General features: G+C 31.0%; 3 protein-coding genes across 4 annotated transcripts in view; 2 read left to right on the top strand and 1 right to left on the bottom strand.

Annotated features, from left to right (window-relative positions):
• Window positions 1-869: 869 nt before the first annotated feature.
• Window positions 870-2,805, top strand: Myd88 (myeloid differentiation primary response protein MyD88). 2 transcript variants are annotated; one of them, XM_018454688.1, is made up of 7 exons: window positions 870-985; window positions 1,064-1,263; window positions 1,398-1,493; window positions 1,614-1,741; window positions 1,824-1,992; window positions 2,083-2,242; window positions 2,329-2,805. In XM_018454688.1, exons 1-7 carry the CDS (start codon window positions 870-872, stop codon window positions 2,750-2,752), a joined length of 1,293 nt encoding a protein of 430 aa, XP_018310190.1. In that variant the 3' UTR covers window positions 2,753-2,805. The 2 variants fall into 2 exon arrangements, with proteins under 2 accessions (XP_018310190.1, XP_018310189.1); XM_018454687.1 differs by having other exon boundaries at window positions 2,326-2,805.
• Window positions 2,806-4,957: 2,152 nt separating this feature from the next.
• On the bottom strand, window positions 4,958-10,596 carry LOC108726870 (elongation of very long chain fatty acids protein AAEL008004). Its single transcript, XM_018454680.1, has 4 exons — window positions 10,479-10,596; window positions 8,117-8,385; window positions 5,784-6,086; window positions 4,958-5,125 (listed from the first exon to the last, which is right to left on the bottom strand). Exons 1-4 carry the CDS (start codon window positions 10,522-10,524, stop codon window positions 4,958-4,960), a joined length of 786 nt encoding a protein of 261 aa, XP_018310182.1. The 5' UTR covers window positions 10,525-10,596.
• A 4,173-nt stretch (window positions 10,597-14,769) lies between these two features.
• Window positions 14,770-18,748, top strand: part of Nca (neurocalcin homolog) — a 210,059-nt gene continuing 206,080 nt past the window's right edge. The window contains exon 1 of the mRNA XM_018454693.1: window positions 14,770-14,860. The gene's annotated coding sequence lies outside the window, so the exon portion shown is untranslated. The remainder of the gene's footprint in view (window positions 14,861-18,748) is intronic.

The raw sequence follows: 18,748 nt of genomic DNA, 5'->3' as shown, positions 1-18,748 counted from the left end.
CTAGCGTAACTCATCACAGATCACCTTCTAAGTTCTTGATTTTTTTTATTTGAACCTTTAAATTATTAATAATTTCTTCTTGCTTAATGTGAAAACAAAAATTGTATCAGGAATAACAAATTATATAATTAGAAATATTGTTTTGTACAATTCTACTGATTAAGTTAATCAATATTTAGTCATAAACTAGATTGGAAAATATATTTGTGAGTTAAATATCGGGATATATCATTCTTGTTGTTTATCATATATTAAACAAGAACAAATTATATTAAGCACTGAGAGCGTCAAATATTGGGACTATTTGTATGCATATAATTTGTGTGCAATAAGATCTGAAGAACAGAACAAGAAAAATATAATAACAGACGTAACTTTGGAATACAACGTTCAAATTTAATAGTATATTTTCATTCTTGTCACATGACTCACAATTAAATCGTCACTTCCGAGGAGAAGATCGCAAGAAGCACTGAAAATTTGCCCAATCTTTTCATGAGAATTCCCCAGAATCTCCAGGAGAAGCCTGAACTACCTGTAGCAGTCCGTTTCTAGTGAATGTAAAGCGAAATAAAGGTTGTGAATGAATGGAAATCTTACAATAGAAAAGAGATCCGTGAACAATTATTGACATCTAATGTATGCTAATTGCATACATAATTTATACAAGAAATCGTCAAAAAGCAAATCGTGGCAATGATAAATTGTTGCAACAAAGCATTACGTCAAATACCATATTGCAAAGTAACAATACTATTGCAGCTATAATTGTGACAACAGCAATTTCGTTAGAATAGTATAAAACGCAGTAGATTGTATCTCCATAAATATTTGTTTAAATAAAAAAAAAGGGAAAAAAGGAAGTAAAAATGACAATTGATTTGTCGACTGTGCCGCTTGTTGCAGCCACTATTGCGAGCAGACAAATTATCGCAACAATGTTAAACCCCGTGAAAGTTTTACCAAGCGATAACGGTTTGCCAAGGTATTCTATCGTTCGTGATTTAAATATGCATTTTCGAAAATATCATGTGTGTTAATTAATTTTTAAATAAATTATAAGGGATTGGAGAGGCTTGGCGCATCAGTTAGAATTCAGCTCAAAATTTGTGTCAATGCTTGTGTCACATTCTGATCCAACAATGCGCATATTCACAGAGCTGGCAGACAAAAATAAAAAAGACATTACAATAAAAGATTTTCAAGCAATGATGGAACAGATGGATAGATGGGACGTTATTGATGACACTGAAGCTTTGTTCCGTATGTACAATATTATACTAAATGGAACAAAAATTTATTCTTTGATATCGTTTGATAAACAGATATATAAATAATATAAGGATAAAAGACTGTAATAATTACAATTATCATTGAAAGATATTTTTATGTTGTAGAAAGTGATGCTGAGAGGTATTTGGAGCATCAGCAAAGAGCTCAAATGTCAGCAGATCCGATGGACGAATGCATTGATAAAAAAATACTTACTTTAGGTTTGTTTAATTGTTCATAGTGATTTTAATTTTTAACTTATTTTGTGCAATACAATATACTTGAGTCATGTACATAATTATATTAAACGATATAATATTTGTAATATATGTTTTTCATAGATGATATTCACAGATTAAAGCAAGGTTTAGGATCGCAATATTACGATGCATTTCTTTTATATGCAGAAGAGGATATTGACTTTGTGAATGAGATGATTGAGAAGCTTGAGATACAATTTAAGCTAAAGGTATTGCAAATAAATGAGATTTATGTATGATTTCTTCTTATATAAATTTAAGTAAAATTAAACTGCGTTATTGCGCTTTCAGCTGTGTTTGAAAGATCGAGATTTGGTAGCTGGTTTAGAATTTGAACATGAAGCAGTAATGGAATTAATATCTGAACGGTGTAACAGATTACTCATTATAATATCACCGAATTTAATGAAACATTCAGCAAACAAATTTTTTTTAAACTATACTCAAGCTTTAAGTATCGGTATAATGTTTTTATATCATATTTCTTTTAAAATGCAATTGAAATGATATTTTGAGTATTGTTTTCTAAAAGATTCATATATTTCCTTAGAAAAGCGACAAAGAAAAATTATACCATGTATATACAAAAGCTGTGAATTGCCATTTCAACTGAAATATATATTTAATTTGGATTATAACCGTAAAGGATTATTTGATTTTTGGGGCAGATTACGTGATTCTATACAAGCTCCGAATTCTACTGCTATAAGGTAACATAACTCTTGTGTTCTATTTGATTTAATATATATAATAAATTATTTTAAGAATCTAAATGATATCATTAATTTTATAGCAGTTCAACTCAAATAGGAAATAGCAGTATAATGCAGACTACAGAAATAAAAAAAACTTTCTCCGATAAGTACAGTGACGAACCTCACATTACTCAAAAAATAAATGAAGAAGCATTAAAATCTCCACAACAGAAGAGTGAAAATTGTAAAAGTGAAATTATCGCGAAAGCAATAAGTGATATAGAAACTTTAAATGTTAATAATAAAAAGAATAAGACATTGTTACGATGGGAAAAAATTACTTCAAATTTGAAGACGAAGCAAACTAAAAAAAGTGATCAGTTAACTACAGAAGCAATTGTTCAAAATCTGCCATCAGTAGATAACTTAGACAGCTTAGATTTATCAAGTACTCACGTATATAAGAAAAAGAAGAAAAATTTATTTAGCAAGTTTACAAAGAAAAAAATTCCTGTGAAGACTTGAAGACAATCTTTATACAAAGAATTGTATATAAAAATCATATTTATATGGTATGTGCAGAAATACATTTAAACGTTTATACAATGTAATAGATTTAGGAAGATATCCCTTCAAAATAAGTTTTACATATATAACAATTGTACATATTATATGTTACCAGAAGATTAAGAGTAGTAGTATAAAGAATAGTTTGTTACAGATATGATACAATATATGTATTTATTATTTTTTGTTGAAATTATTGATCCAAATATGATACATTATTGGACTTAACTGAAATTAATTTTGTTACATAAAGAGTTAAAAAAATTATATATGTAAGTTATAAGATAATGTAAATATATATACATATTATGCAATATGAGATTAATGAATATACATATATATATATATACACACATATATATATATATATAATCAGGGTTGGGAAGTAACACATTACTCGTTAACGACGTTACATTTTCTTTAGTAACGAGTAACGAAATTGACCCCATTACTATTGTACCGTTATTTTTTTATAAGTTACAGACACAATAAGATTATAGGTAGAGGAGAAGATGGCCAGTGTATATATTGTGGCCTCTCTTAATATCTCCGCTATTATATAGCGAATCCTAATGATTACTTACGAAATTATTAGTTCAGTAGCTCGCCGTTACACCATGACGCTAATATTACCAATACTGAATAGCCAGCACTAATTATAATGCATTTTTACTTTCAAGTATTTTGAAACGTTTTTGAGGTACATTTTAGCATTTAATTACACTTACTTCCTCAAACTTTTTCTTAAACTTGAGTATTATCACATGAATGTATGTATTTTTGAGTGTGTTATTTGCTATTTAACATTTTATTTGACTATATATTTTGAGTTATGCAAATTTAAACAGCATTGTATTTCGCTAATGTGGCCATCTATGGATATTGATTACTCACGACCTCTTTTTTGAGGTTTTTATATCAAAATAATTATTTGATATGTTCAATTGTAGCTCTATTGTTAATCTATAGTTTATATTACGTGTACTATTTTTAGTACTGAGATTTTTAGTACCGAGCAGCTCTTACCGTCATCCTCTTACCCTCACCATCTCGCCCTCATCGTCTCACCCTCACCCCACTGCACTGCCAAGACAATGGTTTATATTAGGAGATATTATGCAGAATGTCCAATGAAATGGAGGCTCAATTAAACGGAATTGTGTTATAAAAAAAGCTAACGGAGCTTCTGCCTCATTATATGTAATTTGAAGCGTTTTTCCATATTTGAGAAGCTTGTCATCTAGAAACTATAAGTAAACCAGGAGGAAGTCAATAAATGCGTTCCGTGATGCAACTCGAAATAACCGTGGAAACCATACGATCCATTAGAAACGCGTATAAGGAACGATGCCGTATTTTAGGAAATGAGATTTACGAAGATGCAAGGGAATGCCATTTATAAAGTGAAGAATACGAGGGATTCCGCTTGCAAAAGTCCAAAAACCGTTGGACGTTTGGAAGCGTTTTCGTACCGTCACATCGCGCAGTTACGTAGTTGTGGATTTCAACTGCATCTGGATGCAACGACGCATCTAATAATATTAGATGAGACACCGTTGCACGGCAACGGTTGGAAATGAATGTTTCAAGCGAATATTCGTCGGATCGAAGACCTCACGAGATTTGAGAGTATATAACAATTTAAATAATATAGGCATTTAAATAATACAATGCATATTATTGTAATTTAACTGATTTTTTCGATAAAAAAAATCTTAAAAAAGCATTTGCGGAACTTCAGATTGTAATAGTGAACTGAGTACAATGCGCGACAGAAAGACAATAAAAGACACTCACATAATCGAACTTGAAAAGATACATGACAAACTCTTATATAAATGCACTATAAGAATTATAAAAAAAATATTAATAGAGTAAGAGCGCAGAATGAAAAGCAGCGAATATACAATATCATTATTTTTAACAGTGCAATGCAAGTAATGAAATATGCACGGGTAGGAAAGAAAGGAAAATCTACTTGCTAAAGAGCAAGTATTTTTAACGGATTTATTTTTAAAAAGTCAGCAAATTGATTTAAATACATCCAGAGAAATGTTTCTTTGAATTGCTATCGTCAATATCGTTAGATACTCAACTGTAGAAATATATACTCTTGTAATTTATATTTTATAAAAAATTATTTTTAAACTTTTACAGTTTTTACTATTGAGTTTTTTTCAGTTTCGTGTACGTCTTTTGATAAAAGTTATAAAACATGTAGAAATTAATCAATACATTTCCCATGTATATACAGAAAATAAAATAATTTGTTACTTTGCAACCTGACAGGATGTATTGCAATCCGTACAAGATCATCACGATGAATTGTACCTACAAATAAAGTGAGTTAATTTATCATTTAATTTCTTTGATATTTTTGACAGATATTTATATCATACGATTTATATAATACATTTTTAAACTTGTTAACAGTATTTATGACAAAACAAATTAATCATATAATTAACTTTTGTGAACTTGGCACCGACTTGTAATAAATTAAATCTTAGTTTCATTTCAAACTCATTCATTTCAAACTCAGTATTATTTGTGCACGTAAAACGCTGGGTGCCGAACTGTCATTTTGTCTATACAAGCTAAACTTTTATATTAAGGAAATATTTACATCAGGTGACATCTCTACGAGTTGAAAAAATGTAAGCTTATAACTTTTTTTTCGATTTTAGTATAAGTCCACTGCAGCACCTTTCAATTTTGTGTCTACTTTAATCTTGTGAAAGGATTTTTGATTCCGTTCAGTAAATTTTAAGATTTGCAATGTCTCGACAATTTGGTCACTCCAGCATTCCCTTAACTTAATTTATTAAAAATCGAGTGCCAACTTCACGAAGATATTATACAACTACGGAATGAGAAATATTATCGAGTCTCAAGAATTATTGTTATTAGATTATTAGTCGAATATGTGAAATAATTTGAAGGAAAAAAGGCAACGTGAAAAATGTGAAGAAAAATTAAGAGAATTTACCATCTGTAATATAGTTATCCATCGTTTTATAGGTGCGACAGCTTTTTGAACATTTGGTCCCCAAGCCGCTAAGAGGTAGTACGTGTACATTATCGTGTGTATGAAGCTATTAATGATGCTCATAAGTGCTATAGGAGGAATGGCGTAATATCTTAGCGTTATCCACGCCAAAAGAAAGGTACTCACATGATGGTACAAATGCAATGCGGTTACCTGAGTATCCTTCTTCCTTAATACAAATATGCCCGTTTCCACATAATCCAATATTTTTAACAGAAAGTAATACCATAAGCACCTAGTTATCTACAACAAAATTTAAGCATGATTAATTTGTGACATATTATTTTATGAAATCTATATGAATAACATCATATAAATAGCATTATTACATTGATATAGGTATGTACACATTCGATATATTAACAATAAAACTCTTACTGGACCGTACATTTGAAAATTCAACAATAAGAAATAGAAGTAATGGCCATAACGGTCAAAGTTAGATCTTTAATTCTTAAATAATTCAATTTGAATTACTATATACAGGATGGCCCATGTAAAATGTTACAAGCTATTATCTCTAAAAGTGTGTGTCAAATGACCAACATGTTCAGACAAAAGTTTTATGACTTTGAGGAGAGCATAAGATGGTACCATTTGTTTGACCTTGAGTAGCGTTGTCAAAGTGAGAGCAAGGCCACTTTGAATTTTTTTAAATGGAATCCCTCATTTTTTATTATATATTCTTGTAGCTTACCTTGACAGCTTTCCAAAACACTATAATTAAGTTCATTTTCATTAAGTACTTTTCGAGTTACCTATGAGGCTTGAAAATTACAATATATTACCGGCATTAGCATTACACAAGGTTTCCGATCGACGGCTAAAACTTTTTGAATGTTGTTCAGGATCATGTCCTGGATAACATTTGTCAAGATCAAGGCCATTGGAGGTTGTACCTCTTATTTTCATTTTTACGTAAAAATAAATTTTTAGTGCAAAAATGAAAATAAGGAGAATAATCTCCAATGGCTTTGATCTTAACAAATGTTATCCAGGATATGATCCTGAACAACATTCAAAAAGTTTTAGCCGTCGATCGGAAACCTTGTGTAATGCTAATGCCGGTAATATATTGTAATTTTCAAGCCTCATAGGTAACTCGAAAAGTACTTAATGAAAATGAACTTAATTATAGTGGTTTGTTTAACAATCGTCGGTCGGACAACTTGCGTAATGCTAATGCCGACTATACTGTAACTTTCGAGCCTTATAACTCGAAAAATATTTAATGAAAAAATATTTTATTATAGTGTTTTGAAAAGCTTTCGAGGTAAGCTATAAGAAAATGTAATAAAAAATGGAGGGTTCCATTTAAAAAATTCAAAGTAGCCTTGCTCTCACTTTGACAACGCTACCCAAGGTCAAACAAATGGTACCATCTTATGCTCTCCTTAAAGTCATAAAACTTTTGTCTGAACATATTAATCATTTGACACACACTTTCAGAGATAATAGCTTGTAACACTTTACATGGACCACCTAGTATACTATATATGTACTATTTGTAGTCATTCGAACTGCGCGCCGAATCAGTTTTCTGGACTTATAAACGCAATTAAACTACCATAGCAATATCACGAATTAAATTGACAAGCAATTTTAATAATTTGATGCTCAATTAAGCATCCTGTGAAAGATCCTTAGAAAGATATTAATACGAGTATATTAAAAAACTGAAAAAATTTGATTAGGCATCAAATTATTAAAATTGCTTGTCAATTTAATTCGTGATATTACTATAGTAGGTTAATTGCGTTTATAAGTCTGGAAAACCGATTCGGCGGGCAATTCGAATGACTACAAATATGGTATATATATACATGTACATATATAGTACACTGAAAAAAATATTTGTGTTAAATTACTCATGATTATACTGGGTTTTTTTCTAACCCAACATAATCATGTAACATTACTTAAATATGATTGTAAAATTTTCTGAATGATTGGAAAATTACATAAATCTTTAGGTAATTTTACAATCATATTTAAATAATGTTACATGATTATGCTGGGTCGGAAAAAAACCCAGCATAATCACATAATTTTATACAAATAATTTTTTTAGTGTACCTATATTTTATAACATATATATTTTATTATATTATATTTATATATTTATGTGTGTTAAATAAAAGAATTTCCCATAACGTCAAAATAAAGGACAGTAAAGGACAGTTGCTTAAAATAAAGGACTATCCGTTATATTAACAGACGTATGGTCACCGTACATACACCTATTATTCTCAAAAAAATTTACAAATTATTACCCTCATTGGAATATAATTGTAGGAATAATCTAAAGTAGGACACATTAATTTGATCGAAAATAAACCACTGTCAAGATAGTCGTATATTAACCACGCATTTATCAAAATTTGAACGATATTATACAACTTTATAAACTTCTTTAATGAATATGGCGGTCTGTTCTTCATAAATCGAGGCCCATAGCTGAGCACGAAGTACAAGTACGCGAATATTATAAATGGTACTTGATAGAAAGAAGCGATTAACGGTAAATCGGCTACCCGTGGATCTGAAAATCAAATTAATACATTGAAAGACATATGAACATTATCAAACAATAAGAAGAAAAGACAAAAGTATTATTATTGCAATAGGAAACAATTAGTTATTAAGACATTTGCATTTTTATCAGTATTTAAGTTTTCAGCGTATATAAAATAAAATAATTGAATCGACACGCTACGATAATATCGGAATTGATGAATTATAGGTATTTTGCAATTATTTATTAAGGGGAGAATGGGTAAAAATCGTCGATTTTTCCCCTAACCGAGAAGTGAAACATTTTTTTATAGTTTTTGAGCTGTAGAATCACGATGGAGCAATCAGTTTTTCATAAATATAAAAAGAACATATGTAAAAATGTGATTGAAGTGAGTAAATTAGCATAAGATTTTTGTCATAAAAATGAGATACATAAAGATCCTTTTTAATGTTTTAATTCTCAAAAACCATCAAATATATGACATTTTGTTATAATAGAGTTAAAATAGAGAAGGAAACAAGCGTACGGAAACTCGAGGGATGTAAAACGAGAATCAGATGCACGTGTTTTGCATGTCATTTTCTAGCCTTCTTAAATTCTAGACTCTTAGAGTTTATTCGCGGACTTGTGCACTTCAGACTCATAAATCTTAGTCTGAAAACCCAGACACTTTAATTTCATACGCTTAAACTCTAGATACATCCCAGTCCACTAATTGTCAATTTAATGTGAATATAATTGACCTTTGTCAATTCTATTCATACCGTCGGCATCAGCGTTACTCAAATGTGCACCGCGAGGAGGTTGCGCAATCGGATTTTGCACATCATTTGGTCTTAAAAAGGACCGATTCTAATTCATATTTTAAGAATCGCAGATCCTGATTTGAGCGCTAGATATCCTTGTCTAGCATATGGCAATGCTCGGTCTATTTATATTATGTCTATGATTTATATATGATCAAGGCGTATAATATCTGTACTTACAATACGGATGTTAAAGATTGATTGGATGAGGTTAGATTAGATTATATCAGATTATAAGGTATAGGCTGAAGACGATGGACAATCGAGGATGGAAATTGAGGATGTGTATAGCTTTTTATGACTAAATAATGATATTTAGTTATAAAAATCGATGATTTTATTATTGACTTGCATTCTTAGAGTTACCATACGTTTGTTTCCTTCTCCATTTCAACTCTATCACAACAAAATGTCATGTATTTGATGATTTTTGAGAATTAAAAACATTAAAAAGGATCTTTATGTCATTTTCATGGCAAAAATCTTATGCTTATTTATTCACTTCAATCACATTTTTACGTAAGTTCCCTTCATATTTATGAAAAACTGATTGCTCCACGTGATACTACAGCTCAAAAATTATAAAAAAAACATTTTACTTCTCGGTTTGGGGAAATATCGACTTTTACCCACTCTTCTTTAATATTTATGTATTTGTTATTATTATTTATTTTTAACGCTAACACACATTCTCTACAATAAGCTTAATTAGTAATAAATCAGAAATTAGAAGTTAGAAATTAACCAATTATAGTCAATTATTCTTCTCACATTCGAATGTGATTGGTTAATTTCTAGCTTCTGACTTCTGATTTATTATACTAATGGTTTATTGTGGAATGTGTGTAATGTTCCACGCATTGCTCATATCGCTGAACTTATTATATTATGTCTATTTCATAACGAATGACATTATATTTGCTTTAAAAATTTGAAATTTTTAATCACAAAATATTAGTTTTTTGTAATCACCTATATGACAAGTTTGATTTAATATTAAGTCAATTGATTTCATTTCATATTAAGGATGTGAATTTTTCTTGCCAAGGCCCCTATTCTGTAACTTTTAATGACAGTATCCATATCGTTATGTGTCGTTGCGCAGCTTTTTCACCATATAAAATATCTGCGCAACGACACTGTAACGATATTGACACTGTTGTTAAGAATTACAGGATAGGGCAGCACATCTTCGTAGGAATAACGAAATTATAATTTTCTTAAAAATAGTAAATGATTACTAAATCTTGAATAGTTGCACTGTGATTATTAATTTGACGAGTTTTTGCTAATAATATAAATGGTACTCACCGAGCTTTTTCGTCCATTCAGATAATATGTTTTGTAAGAGATTCATGATAGACAATTGCCTTATGTCAATTTTATAAATTACTGCCTTTGTTTAAAAAAATACCGTTTAATTACTTATATCGAGAAGCAACTACATTGACGTAACGATCGACGTTTGCACGCACCTTTGTATTTATATGATGAGCTGCCTTGCACTTTACTCTTAGTTTTGCATAAGACTTCTTATGCTTATCTTTAACGTGATCTTATGACTTCGATGTATGTATCTTATTACATATCATAATGTGTGATCTATATATATTAGTGTGTCCGGTGACACACCTACTATTCGAATAAAAAATGATTGAAATCTCTCTCTCTCTCTCTCTCTCTCTCTCTCTCTCTCTCTCTCTCTCTCTCTCTCTCTCGAATACACATCTTTTTTATTCGTCAAGAAATGAGAATAAATATTTTTTCATTCCATTTGAATGAATATTTTTTGAATATGATTACGAATATTTTTGTTTCGTATTCACTTTTATTCTGTATCATCTGCACATAGCCTGTAAGCTTACAAGAGAAAACAGAAATCTATAAAAACAATGCGGTTACAATTACATCGTGCTCTTAGTCTGCGACCTATACGATAGGCGTTCTTGTTTAACCTATAGATTAAAGACATTTTTATTGGGAATAAATAATGGCTATAAATAATAATTATAATCTTCCTACATATATTACAAGTGTTATGATACGAGGTACATATTTCATGTAATATATTCATTGCATTTAGTGCACTGAATTCAATCTGCGCACTTTGTATGCTTTGGGCATAAATCCCATCCGCTAAAAATGCCGTATATCCCAAACAGGTGGGATATACAAGACAACAGATTAAACAAAGAATACAAAAGCAAAGCACTTGTATTTTGCTATACAACATGCTTTACTTATTCCTCTACACGTATGTATCATGAAATAACCACTAGGTCTTTTACACGCCCTACAATGATTATTTTATGTAGATTATAATTTATGATGGCGCTACTTATTACAGTGACAAATCGATTCAACTCACAATAATTTCATTAATATTAAAAGTAAAAAGCTGAAATTATATTCAATTATACTGAATACTAATATAACATAAAGGCAATGTAAGAATATGTAATGTTACTAAAATTATGATTATTACTACTATGATATTAATCATAATAACTATATATAGTTCTAGCAACAACTGTGTATATGTAGTTGGCAACCTAAAATGACTATAATTATACACAAAGAGAGTTGGAAAAAATATGTTGAATTTAACATAAATCGCATGTCCCAAACGGTCCATTCAAATTTTTGAGTTAATTTTATACAAGGTGAATATGTTAGAAGGTAACACAAATATTATGTAAGAGAATAAATAAAAAAGAAAAACGACATCGAGAAAGATATAACACTCGATATAACATCATTTGTATACAAACAGTGGGAACATATTGTTTCCGAAAATTAATATTTATATTTTTATATGTTAAATAACATAAATGTATGATGCTGAAGATAGCAGACGGACTTATAGCAGATGGCCGCGCTCGATCAGCGGTTCTCATCACGGTTATGATTTGAGCGCATATTGCGCAAAAAATGGTTCTAAGTAGATGATATCAATACAAACGTTATGTGTCAGTTGAAAATAGTCTTACAAAGTGATATTTCAGGTTTAACAAAAAGAACACGATAAAAAACGGTTTATATGATTTCCGAGACTTAAATGTTGCATTCGGAAATATAATCTTATCTAGAAACTTATTAATAACTTTTCTTCTGCGAGGAGCCTTTTTTTAAAATTTTGCACACACATTCTGGGTGGTATTAGGAAGTCACCTGTACAGTTTCAAAAAAGGCCTCTCTTAGACAAAAAGATATTAACAAATTATCTTCGGAGAGAGAGAATTTCCGTCTGCCGAGTTAATTTGTTAATAACTTTTTTTCTAAGAGGGGCCTTTTTTTTAAACTGTACAGGTGACTTCCTAATACTACCCAGAATGTATGTACAAAGTATTAAAAAAAGGCCCCTCCCAGAAGAAAAGTTATTAAAAAATTATCTTCGGAGAGAGAGAATTTCCGTCGTCTGCCGAGTTAATTTGTTAATAACTTTTTTTTCTAAGAAGGGGCCTTTTTTTGAAATTATACAGGTGACTTCTAATATCATCCAGAATGTGTATGTGCAAAGTTTTAAAAAAAGGCCCCTCTTAGAAGAAAAGTTATTAATAAATGTCCAGGTAAGATCATATTTCCGAATGCATCATTAAGTCTCGGAAATCATATATACTATTTTTTATCGTGTTCTTTTTGTTGTACCTGAAATATCACTTTGTAAGACTGTTTTCAAGTGACACATAACGTTTGTATTGACATCATCTGCTTAGAACAATTTTTTTACGCAAATACGCTCAAATCATAACCATGTTGAGAACCGCTGGTCGAGCGCGGCCATCTGCTAAGTCCGTTTGCTTTTCAGCGTCATCATCGAGAAAGATAACATTATTTGTAAATAAACTGTGGGAACATATTTTTTTCAGAAAATTGACAATTTTGTTGATATCAAATCTTTTATACGAATGATATAATACATATCATTTATGCCCGTTAATTACATTACTAATGTAAATTAATTTTAATCTTGGTTCAACCTACTCCCCGCACAGCACCTTTCATTGCAAATATATTAAATACGTATTTATATTGCATTTACATTGCGTTTCATTTCATATCAAATATAATGTATTAAATACGTAATTAACGCAATGAATATGAAATATCCAAGTCGAAATACGTACTTAATATGTATGTAACATGTAACCAGGGCTGGGTAATCATTAAAAATGCCAAATATAAAATACTTAAAAAAAAATGTATTTAAAATGTAAAATGTTTTTCGAATCCACTTTATATGTAAAATGGGTAAATAAATAATTTAAATAGTTTTCAAATATATAGAATAGTTTTCCCTATCATACATTTTAATATACATTTTTTTAAGTATTTTATATTTAGCATTTTAAATAGAATTGCATTTTAAATGGCATTTTAAATGCAAAAATACCCAACCTTGCATGTAGCAGATATATCGTGTATATTCAAGTCGAAATATGTATATAATACGTATGTAATATGTAGCAGGTATATTCTACTACATACCCAAGTCGAAATACGTACATATATGATACGTATGTAATATGTAGCAGGTATATTGTGCATATTTAAATGTATGGATATCAAATACGTAGTTGATACATATATAACAGAATGCACAATGTAATAATATGTCATAGGATGGTGTAGTAGCACCGTAGTAGCACCACATAACATTAAAAAAATCATAAACGGATAGTTTTGAGTAAGTGTCTGTGCATGGTTATTATAATCGACTGTATCTAAGAATAACAAATTTAACAATATTAAAGTATCATATTAGATTGCGATGTTAACACACAACAATCAAGAAATAGAGACTTATTTCAGTCAAACTTGAATTTGTAGTGTTGATCGAAACAATTCGTGTGAAACAAATCTAGGTTAAATAGTAAAAAATAATTTAAATTAAAAAATAATTTAAGTTTCCACAGGAAACTTACCAATTAATTTTTTACTATTTAATCTAGATTTGTTTCACACGAATTGTTTCGATCAGCATTAAAAATTCAAGTTTGACTGAAATAAATCTCTATTTCTTTATTGTGTGTTAGTTAATAATAATAAATGTAAAGTTAATAATTAATAATAAATACGATTTAATTGTTGTTAGTATTTTATTTTGCTTTAATCAATATCTTATTAAATATTGGTTTTTAGAAAAATTTGTGTTGTATGTATTTTCGACGTTTTCGTATAATTTCGCATTACTAAATTTTGTTAATTATTCTCCTCTAATATAATTTTTATTATATTTCGAACAGCATTTATAATTGTACATTGTATTGTAAACAATTATTATTGTATTATTGAACGTAAAAAAGGATTAATAAAAGATGGTCAATAATTTCTCTTTATCAATCGAACGTAACGTTTTGAAAAACATTCAGCTTTTCATTTGATGGTAGAATATTGTTAATTTTTTCATTACTATCCGTCAATTATGTAATTAACGGAGTTCGCGCAACAATTACTCACTACTGGTCATCAGCAGTCGACGCATTCTGGCTTGTCAGCGACGCCTCGAGATGGCAATACCGTCGCGCGAACTCCCGCGTGGCGTCGCTCCCGTACGCGCCTGATCGGTAGCGATCGTGGAATGGGATTCCAATATGGCAACCGTCGTGTTAGCCGCACAAGTCAGTGTCGCGGAAATGTTTTGAACTCGCTGAGCAGGCAACCGCGACGACCGGCCGACGTGCGACACATAGGTTAGTAGGGCGATGCGTAAACGCGCCGGCTGCGAAATGCGGTCGGTCGACCGGCGCGTGTCACGTAAAAGCTCCGCGAATCCGGGCCGCCCTCGGATCCGAGGACGGTCGCGCGCGTTTTCTCCGCTGTCGCGCGCGCGGTTCCGCGTTTAATAATCTTTCCGCGGCTACGGGACCGACCCGACGTCACGGATGTCATCGCTGTCCCGTGGACCGCACGAGGGTTCGACGCGCGCGACGAGTCACGTACTCCGTAACGCGCGACGCCGCATCGTGCCGCGTCCGGATCCGTATTGTGTACGTTTACGATACGACGATGTGAGAGTATCTCTCTCTGTCAGTCGCGCCGATCGTCCGCAAACTACCGTCTATCCTTTTCTCTCACCCTCGCATCTCCCCCTCGCGTCGCGAACGCGTCGTCTTCGCGCGTCAGGTGTGCGACTGCTGTCGTTCGTTACTCCTCTGTGGGTGCGTGTGTGCATGCATCTCTCTGTGCGCCCGTGTGTTTGTGTGTGTGCCGTGCGTGGCTGGGTGGCGGCGTGAATGTACGAATTTGTTTTGAAAATGTCGCTCACGTCTGTCCTCGCTGTTCCCTCTTTCCTCGCACTCCCGGCTTTTTCCTACGTGTCTCTCCTGTCATGTGTCACGCGGTTGACTGTCGCCGCGTATGCATGCGTGCGTGGGTGCATGTTTGGGCATCAAGAATCCTTTCTCCGCTGGTGGTCCACGACGTCGTCTTCCGCCTGCCTTTCGCATCGTGCCACGACGACGGTGTGCTTCCTGAGATCCACGGCCACGTCGGGATCATGTCACAGATACTCATCATTACACCTAGATCTGGCGACGTTCGGTGAGTTCACGATCTTTCCTTTTATCGGCATACTTTCGGAGTATCGAGTACCCTCTCGACTTAAGATGAAAAAACAGGTTTTTTTACTAAGGAGAAAAACGAGTTTCTTATACGGTAAAAATCTGTTTCTTAACTAAAGTAATATGGAATTCGTATTAAATATGTAGAAAAAAGTATAGAATTTATTTTTCTTGATATTCATTGTTAAAATATTTGATATCTATGTCATTTCGACATTATTTAATATTTGTTTGTTTTTATAATTTCAAATCGAGGCGGAAACAAATTGCGTTATTCTAATAAGTTGATATTTTTTACCGACTATGGACTAAGTACTATCGCTTATAATTATTTGGACGACAGATATTTTGTATTTTACTCCAATTTTAAAAGCTAAATAAGCAATAACTCATCCTGTTGTTTATTAACATCGATACCTTATTAGCATAATTGACACTGTTTTGTTGTATGTATTGGTTTTAATTATATATATTCTAAATTTTAATTATTGAAGCAACGTCCCAATATAATATCGATTTAAAAATAGTTGGAGATCGATTTGATGAAACGTTGTTTCACTAATTTACATTTTAGAATATGTAATACAATTACAACAAATGCATAACAAAAGTAGCGTCAATTATTCTAATAAGGTATTATTTGTACTAACAATAGTATGGAACACATTTAACTTTTAAAATCGGAGTATAGTATAAAATATCGTTCGAATAATTATAAACGGTAGTGTGTTTATATCCACTGCCAATTAGTTATTGATATTACATTTTGATTTTTATACCTATCTTTTCATAGAAATCTTTTTTTGGATGAATGCAGAAACTAAATTCTAGAACAATAGTATACAGTGCCAAAATCGTCAAATGCTCCAAAAAATATTATATATTCGAATAAAAAACTTCCAGGGACTAAAGAAAAAACTGCGTTTTACTGAGTCTTTTATTTAAAGTTTTTGTTTTTTTTTTTCGATCATTTTTATCTCTACTTACGACAGATGTCTTCGACGAGCATGAGATGCGGTTCGAGATCGCTTCTGATTGCAAAGATTAAATTTTTGTCTGTTAAACAATATTACATGAAAATCGATCGATGAGATTAAATACACATGAATGAAAAATGTCATATTCGACCAAGGCGATTCTTTGTGCCTAATAATATTTCTTGTGAATTTATACAATTTCCAGTTCAAATAAACAGTGCGTTAACAGCTTTCTAAGATGCTTATGTGTATCAATAATGTTAAATTGTTTGTCAATTTAATCTGTGATATTGCTACTTCAGTTTCGATTTAGGATTTGTTTCAAATCCTACAAATAATAGATGCACAGTTTGCTTGAACTGATAATTGTATGATTTAATAAGAAATATTAGACATGAAGAATCATCTTGATTGAATATGACATTTTTTACTAATATATATGTGTAATATTTCATTTCTTAAATTTTAGCCAACAACGTTTATATTATAAAATATTCTATTATATAATTCTCTCTGTCTCATACAAATATTGATGAAAATGTTTGAAGCAATTTTGAAATATCTCATTTGCGTTTGCAGATACATTCTGAAATGGTAAACATGTCAGGAATAGTATAGAAATGCTACCTTGTATTTTGAATTTTAATATTACTTTTATCATTACGTCGAGCATTATCAAATCTTATTAAATGCTCATTAATTTCTGTTTTTCGATATTGTTGAAATATCGCAGACATATACCTACAATTAATTATGTTGAAATGCCGCAGACAACGTGAGTAATGAACGGTTTATTTCGAAGAGTTGTATTTTCATTCAACATTTGTATTGGATTTTGCTCCATTCCGAGCATTATCCCGAATTGTATTGTTCCAAGTTTAATTCCGTTTCTCTAATCCAAGATTCTATATTCTATTTTTTTTTTTTTGAGATATATAATAAGAATTCTTACAGCATTGAGAATGTGGTTAATAAAAAAAAATTGTTTTTATATATAAAAATATTACTACAGAACTTGTTGCGAACGTCATTTTGCAGATTTTTATCTTATGTTGTTATAATTTATTAGTAGGTAATTAATTTATTAATTTATTATCATAAATATATAAGGTAACTCCGGCAAATACACCGCGCTAGGATTTACGCCGCAGAAGTCAGAAAAAATAGAAGAAGTGAGGGTAATTTTCCCGCAACTACTCTGTTACATGCCTTTATGTTATATTAGTATTGTGTTATGATTTCAGCTTCTTACTGTTAATATTAATGAAATTATTGTGAGTTGAATCGATTTGTTACTGCAATAAGTAGCGCTATCATAAGTTATAATATACATAAAATGATTACTGTAGGACTCAGCTTCTTACTGTTAATATTAATGAAATTATTGTGAGTTGAATCGATTTGTTACTGCAATAAGTAGCGCTATCATAAGTTATAATATACATAAAATGATTACTGTAGGACGTAAAAGACTTAGTGATTATTTCGTAATACACACATATAGAGGAATAGTAAAGCATGTTTCATAGCAAAATACAAGTGCTTTGCTTTCGTATTCTTTGTTTAGTTTGTTGTCTTGTATATCCCACCTGTTTGGATATACGGCATTTTTAACGGACGGGATTTATGCCCAAAGCAAAGTGCGTAGATTGAATTTAGTGCACTAAATGCAATAAATATATTACATGAAATATATATCTCATGTCATAACACTTGTAATATATGTAGGAAGATTGTAATTATTATTTATTACTTCATATGCATATTTATCATTCTTATTCCTTAATAAAACTTTATAAACGCATTTTATAAGTCATTATGTCATTTTATGTCTTATTTATAAGCATTATTTGTAAATTTTTCATGAGCCGTACATACCCCTCTCTTCCCTATAAGCCATCCCATCCCCTATAGGATATACGGCAAAAATGCAAGGGTTTCAAAAAGTTCATTTCTTAATACGAAAAATAAATATTTCGGATTTCTAATATTTTTTTCATAATAGTAGACAGTACAAAGTTTTTACTGATATAGTTCGTTT

This window comes from Mycetomoellerius zeteki, unplaced genomic scaffold (genome assembly GCF_001594055.1).
Source record: "Mycetomoellerius zeteki isolate Tzet28-1 unplaced genomic scaffold, Tzet1.0 scaffold446, whole genome shotgun sequence".
Classification (NCBI taxonomy): domain Eukaryota; kingdom Metazoa; phylum Arthropoda; class Insecta; order Hymenoptera; family Formicidae; genus Mycetomoellerius; species Mycetomoellerius zeteki.
Note: the sequence above shows the minus strand (reverse complement) of the source record. Positions and strands in the feature narration are given on the sequence as shown.

Excerpts from the sequence above, each read along its gene's own strand:
- Myd88 (XM_018454687.1), top strand. The coding sequence starts at position 870 with ATGACAATTGATTTGTCGACTGTGCCGCTTGTTGCAGCCACTATTGCG. Across the intron at positions 986-1,063 it reads AGCGATAACGGTTTGCCAAG|GGATTGGAGAGGCTTGGCGC; the intron begins GTATTCTATCGT and ends ATAAATTATAAG. Across the intron at positions 2,243-2,325 it reads CCGAATTCTACTGCTATAAG|CAGTTCAACTCAAATAGGAA; the intron begins GTAACATAACTC and ends TTAATTTTATAG.
- LOC108726870 (XM_018454680.1), bottom strand. The coding sequence starts at position 10,524 with ATGAATCTCTTACAAAACATATTATCTGAATGGACGAAAAAGCTCG. Across the intron at positions 8,386-10,478 it reads TGAATGGACGAAAAAGCTCG|ATCCACGGGTAGCCGATTTA; the intron begins GTGAGTACCATT and ends TTTGATTTTCAG. Across the intron at positions 6,087-8,116 it reads ACAATTATATTCCAATGAGG|ATAACTAGGTGCTTATGGTA; the intron begins GTAATAATTTGT and ends ATTTTGTTGTAG.